The sequence below is a fragment of the Aplysia californica genome, unplaced genomic scaffold (assembly GCF_000002075.1).
Source record: "Aplysia californica isolate F4 #8 unplaced genomic scaffold, AplCal3.0 scaffold00056, whole genome shotgun sequence".
In the NCBI taxonomy this organism is placed as follows: Eukaryota; Metazoa; Mollusca; class Gastropoda; order Aplysiida; family Aplysiidae; genus Aplysia; species Aplysia californica.
Genome location: NW_004797326.1, coordinates 447158 through 453206, shown reverse-complemented (window position 1 = coordinate 453206; position 6049 = coordinate 447158). Strand labels below are relative to the sequence as shown.

Sequence of the window (6049 nt, the reverse complement as noted above, 5' to 3'; positions counted from 1 at the left end):
CTACAGTCTAAACATGTCGAAAGAAGACAGAGCCGAAAACTGGCAACTCAAACAGCGACTGAAATACTTACGGAACAACCCAAGGGCAGACCAGCCCGATTTCACTATCGGGGAACTGAGGAATGCCATTGCAAAGATGAAGTCCCGCGGATCACCCGGACCAGACAACATCCCTCCGTCCTTCCTCAAAAACCTGGGTCCCAAAGCGCTGAAGAAACTGCTCTCCATCTTCAACATGTCATTTCGCTCAGCTGATGTCCCACAAGTCTGGAAAGACGCCATCATTGTCCCCCTCCTCAAGACCGCCAAACCAGCATCGGAACTAACGTCGTTTAGACCGATAAGCCTCATATCCTGTGTCATCAAAGTTATGGAGAGAATGGTATCTGAACGACTGTACGACATGGCCGAGCGGAACGGCTGGTTCTCCGAACTGCAGGCTGGTTTCAGGAAGGGGAGATGTGTGGAAGACCAAATTCTGAGAATTACGCAGAAGACTTCCGATGGCTTCCAAAAGAAGGAGAAATCGCTACTCGTCCTCCTCGATTTTTCAAAGGCATACGACACGGTCTGGCGAAAACGCCTACTCCTCACCCTCCTGGACAGAGGTATCCCAGATACATACGTTTTATGGCTGAATGACTTCCTTCAAAATCGTCAAGCCAGAGTCCGATTCAATGGAATGCTGAGTAATAGCAGGAAAATGAACCAAGGTCTTCCACAAGGTTCGGTCCTGGCACCCATCCTCTTCCTTTTTTATATCGACGAACTGGCGAAACTACTTCTGGACGATCTCACAATTTCACTCTACGCTGACGACGTCTCTATCCTCGCTTCATCACGCACGACACGAGACGCCGAAAGTCTGGCACAAAGAGCGGTGGACATCGTTGCTGACTGGAGCAGGCGATGGAAACTCACGCTAAACGGCTCAAAGAGCGAGACAACATTCTTCACGCTCACAACATCTGACTCGGAATGGAAGCCGTGCATCACGATAAATAATTCGTCAATTAGGTATGAGCCCTACGCAAAACTCCTGGGAGTCACACTCGAGACCGCAGGCTCACGTTCAGGAAACAGGTTGAGACAGTAATAGCTAAGGCCACACAGAAGATGAGGATGCTCGGCGCTATAGCGCACTCAAAATGGGGATGGAGGAAAGACGACCTACACAAGGTCTACCTCACCCATATACAAAGTGTTCTCAACTTTGCGAGCAGCAGCTGGCAACCGTGGCTGAGCAAAACTCTGATAAATAATCTGGAGGTGATTCAAAACAGATGTCTGCGACTGATTACCACCCAAACCCAGTCCTCACCGATCGAGGCACTTCGAGCTGAAACGGGGGTCCCAAGCATTCAGTCCACCATAAATGTTAACTGTCTCCGATCAAGAGAGAAGGCCCTCCGACTGAACAACGACCACCCTCGACGAATTGCGGCAACGGAACAAGTGCACAGACGCCTAAAAGGACGCAGGGATTTCCGAAAAAGGGCCGAAGACGTCAGCAAAAAGAGCCCACATCTGTTCGACTGCGAGAGGAGGCCCATCACTTACTTCGAAACCAGGCCCTGGGAACGTGGAATCAATCCCGACATCACTTTCCCCTACCTGTACGGCATAAGCAGAAGGAGTGACTCCAGTGGGAAGATTCAAAGCGCTGCTGTTCGTCGAGCACGAGAGCTTGGCGCACAGTACAATATCTACACTGACGGCTCGGCTAGGGCAGGAACAACGGACGACGGCGCTGGAGTCGTCATCACAACGGGGAACCCGTCCAACCCTACCGTTGTCGAGACATTGAGGGAGAAAGGCGCCATATTTACGTGCTCTTTCGAGGAAGAAAGGAGAGCCTTGGAAATGGCCATTGACTGGATTGACAAAGAGTGCGATGCATCCAACTCGGTCGCTATCTTCACCGACAGTCAATCACTATGCATGGCACTAGTGGGAGCATCACCATCCTTCGACCAATTGCGACTACGCATAAATAATGCAATACCTCAACCCACGATTCAGTGGATCCCTGGTCACCGCGATATCCTCGGCAACGATCTCGCTGACAATAATGCCAAACTGGCAACAGCGCTGCCAGGTCCAGGCCGCCAAATTACTTATGACAGTGCGTGCGCCCAGATAAAACTAATTACAAAAGACCCCTCTATATGCCACACGCGGACGAAGGAAGTATACAGGGCATTTTCCTTAAAACGAGAGGCTCTTATTATGTCCCGCAGTGACCAGTCATTACTGGCAAAAATCAGGACCGGTCATTTCTCTGGGCTTCGGGCCTACAAAAATAGAATAGACAAAACATCGGACCCAATATGTCCATTGTGCAGCGAGGAGCCCCAAGATTTGGAGCACTGGCTGCAGAGATGCCCCGCCACGGAGGCCCGGCGGTGGCATCTCTTCGGGGAGGATTCTGGGAGGTTGGACTGCCTCACCCGCTACCCAAGGGAGGCGGTGGCCCTGGCGAAGAGCACACTCTTCGGGGCTCCGAACATTTCGAACGGATAGGCTACCACACACACACACAACAACAACAAAACCACACACACACACACACACACACACACACACACACTCACACACACACACACACTTACTTCTTCTCCTAAACACCAGCACAATCACCACAACGACGATGACGACGACGACGACAACAGCGACACCAACAGAGGCGACCACAGTGACGTCAGAGTTGTCCGTGCTCGCCTCAGGGCTCAGTGGAAGTGCTGTAGATAGATAGATAGATAGATAGATAGATAGATAGATAGATAGATAGATAGATAGATAGATAGATAGGATAGTAAAACACGATGTACGGATAGGGTTAAATGGTGGCACAGAGTTCCCCACGTCGTATGGATACGATAGTAAAATACGACGCACGGATAGGGTAACCCTTTTGAAGCTATACCGGCCGAAACTGGCCTTCCCATCATGCTGCTGCCATACCGGCATTTACCGGCCTGACACATCCGCCTTCAGTGAAGGATAAAAATAGAACATTCCACTCTAAATCTAGACCCCGAGGTCTTTGGTTTGTGAGGTGTGCTGACAAAATGAGTTATTTTTCGATGTCCAAGAATGGAGATGTCGGCCGAAAATCGACACTACGGTCAGATTTATAGATTTATAATTGATGCCATTTTGTTCAGGTCTAGTGTGTCTTTTATTATTTATTTATATATTTTTAATTTTAATTGCACAGACTCCACCTATAAAGTTGCTGTATTAATTTCCATAAGGCTAAAATCGGAGAAGTAACCCATTTTGTGAGCACACCTCTCCTATGAAATGAAATACGTCGCCTAGATTAAAAGGGATAAAAGCAATCTCCTTGCTTCACCCCCCCCCCCCTAAATCTCTGGAAGAGCACTGAAATAATTCGATTCTTGGAAGCCATCCGGTGGTCGCCGTTCTGGTTCTGTTGTGTTGTCCTACTGACCTATTAATGGTGCTAAGAGAGTTAGGTTCCAAAGTGGTTGGTTGGTGGGTGTTCTGGTTTGATTTGCTCCGTCTGTCCTATCAATTCAAACATCTATCGTCTGTAATATCTCTTCTCCATATTATTATTGTCTTTTTTTTGGGGGGGACACTCCCTTGTAACACCTCTAATCTTCAGCATTTATATGTGGCGTGGAGTTGGTGGTTGGAGGATGCTCTGGTGTGGTTTGCTCCTTCTTTGCTATTAAACAACTATTGTCTTTATCTCTCCTCCTTTTTTATGTTTGTTACTCACTTGTAACACCTCTAGTCATCGGCACTTACATGACCTTATTGTGTCCCAAGTGCCGTAAAACTCTCACTAAAACTACAATGTGAGGTGTGCTGACGAAATGAGTTACTTCTCCGATTTTAACCGTATGGAAATTAATACATCAACTTCATAGGTGGAGTTTGTGCAATTTGTAAGTATGGAATAATAAAAGACTTGAACAAAATGGCATCAATTAAAAATCTATAAATTATAAATCTCATGTTGTCAGCACACCCCACAAATGTGTCGTGGAACGCTAACTAAAACAAAGTAGACTTTTATCCTTTACCTGAAACGTTAAATCTTGTGTGAGCAGATCGTGAGTAACATCCAGTAATGTGAGACGCACTACAAGAGCAGGCTATTTCTCCGTCTGTAGAGTGCCCGGGTGGAAGCGTTATCTGTTCAGAGCCGGAGAGGTTCCCACAAGTCAACAGAATGTCTTGTGACGTCACGGGCGGGTATCCACCATCAACCAAGCAGGTGGCATTTGTAGCGATGCTTTTATAGATGACTTCCGCGTTTTTCGAGACGTTGCCGGATGGTCCGATGCTGGTTATGGTGATTTTCGGTTCCGTTTGAGGTGGTTCTGAAAATGAAGATCGGTCAGTTTACAATATCTTTGCCTTCTTTTATTTAAGCTATTCACACTTATACCAAGTGCTCGATTTTATTTGATTCAATCGGGTTCAGTTGTTTTTTCCTTCATGAAAGGGTAAAAGCTATCATTTTGGCACAATTCAACCGATTCGATTCGCTCCACTGAAAAAAAGAATGTATGTGTTCGATTGTGTAGATCATAGTCTAATTCGGCCCAATTGTTCTAAAATGAAAGCGTTTAATAAATGTATGTCCCAGTATTTTATGAGGGATTCCCTCTCCTGATAATTATTGTCGTAGGGTTTTTGGATTTTAAACCCCGAAACATTGTTTGGTTTGAACGTTTAAATTATGCGACATTTTAAAATACGTTGAGGAGAGACTAACCACTTCACATTTAGACAGACCGTACCTCTGACGAAAATGGTGAGCTGGTCACTTTCAACAAGCGCTGTCTTGTCTCCCTTGGCAGTACAGGTGATGTTGTAGGTTCCTCCAGCTTCCGGCACAAAGTCATACGAGTACACGTAGGTGTTTGTTCTACTTTTAACCACCTGACCTTGAAGTGGCCCTGAATATGTTTGTTCGTTCACGAGAATTGTGAACTGTGGCTGGGGGTTAGAGGTCGCGCTACACTGGAGCGGTATCTCAGGCTGGGAGTCTGGGCAGATGTCCACAGGTGAGATATTGCCCCTGTCTGTTCTCTCAAAGGTGACAGTTTCGGGTGGGACTGTGGGAGAAATGTATGTTTTGTGGGTTTTTTGTGTGTTTTTTAAAAGAATTAATTTGAATTTTAAACGAAGTTTCATTTGAGAAAAGTATTATAAGAAAGAGAGCCCTGAGATAATAATATATATTTTTAATGTTAAAAGTTTTGAAACTTTAATCTTTTAGTCGTCATTGGGACAATGATTATGGCAGTGACAATGACAATGACAATCTTTATTCATCTCGCAGGGAGAAATTTGTCTTGCAAAGCTTAGGTATGCTCATATATATACACACAAGACAGAACATTAATTTTAAAATATTTGTCTCACGTGCTGCAACCAGCTCCTTAAAACAGTCTCTCTCTCTCTCTCTCTCTCTCTCTCTCTCTCTCTCTCTCTCTCTCTCTCTCTCTCTCTCTCTCTCTCTCTCTCTCTCTGTCTCTCTCCTCTCTCTGTCTCTCTCCCTCCCCCTCTCTCACTAACTTACTAATTACGTATGTCTTCCTCTTTGGCGACCTTCCTGTCTTTATCTGTCAGTTCAGTCTCCTTTGCTCTACAGACATCCAAGATACTTATGGCTGCACTGTACCCAGGTACTTACAAATGGCGCTCATATGACCTTATGCAGTTGCGAGCGCCGTAAAACCTCTACTAAAATGAAAACGCACTTACACAGCACTCTAATCGTGACCTCAGTCCTCAGGTTGTAGCACTGTGACACATGCTGTGCTGCACATACACACTTCTCCTGGTCAGCCCACTTAACGACAGGAATGTTGGACAGAGACACTGACGTGCCGGACACCGTCTTCTGACTCACGCCCGGACAGGTCAGTGTGACACTGGACACGGGCGGCTGACCCCTAGACACGTCACAGCTTGCTGAGTACGTCTGTCCCGGGGTCAACGAAATAGAATATCCCTTGAGCCCGGAGTAAACTCCCCCTGATATTGTCAGTTTTGGAGGAGT

General features: G+C 46.3%; 1 protein-coding gene across 1 annotated transcript in view; it reads right to left on the bottom strand.

The window, feature by feature from the left end:
- Positions 1 to 1274: 1274 nt before the first annotated feature.
- The window catches only part of LOC101863003, a 20006-nt gene continuing 15231 nt past the window's right edge, over positions 1275 to 6049 (bottom strand). The window contains exons 7-11 of the mRNA XM_013079550.2: positions 5752 to 6049; positions 4782 to 5099; positions 4059 to 4358; positions 2613 to 2741; positions 1275 to 1339 (exon numbers count right to left, since the gene is read on the bottom strand). The exon at positions 5752 to 6049 is cut by the window's right edge and continues 11 nt beyond it. Coding sequence (XP_012935004.1) covers positions 1275 to 1339; positions 2613 to 2741; positions 4059 to 4358; positions 4782 to 5099; positions 5752 to 6049 — 1110 coding nt within the window. The remainder of the gene's footprint in view (positions 1340 to 2612; positions 2742 to 4058; positions 4359 to 4781; positions 5100 to 5751) is intronic.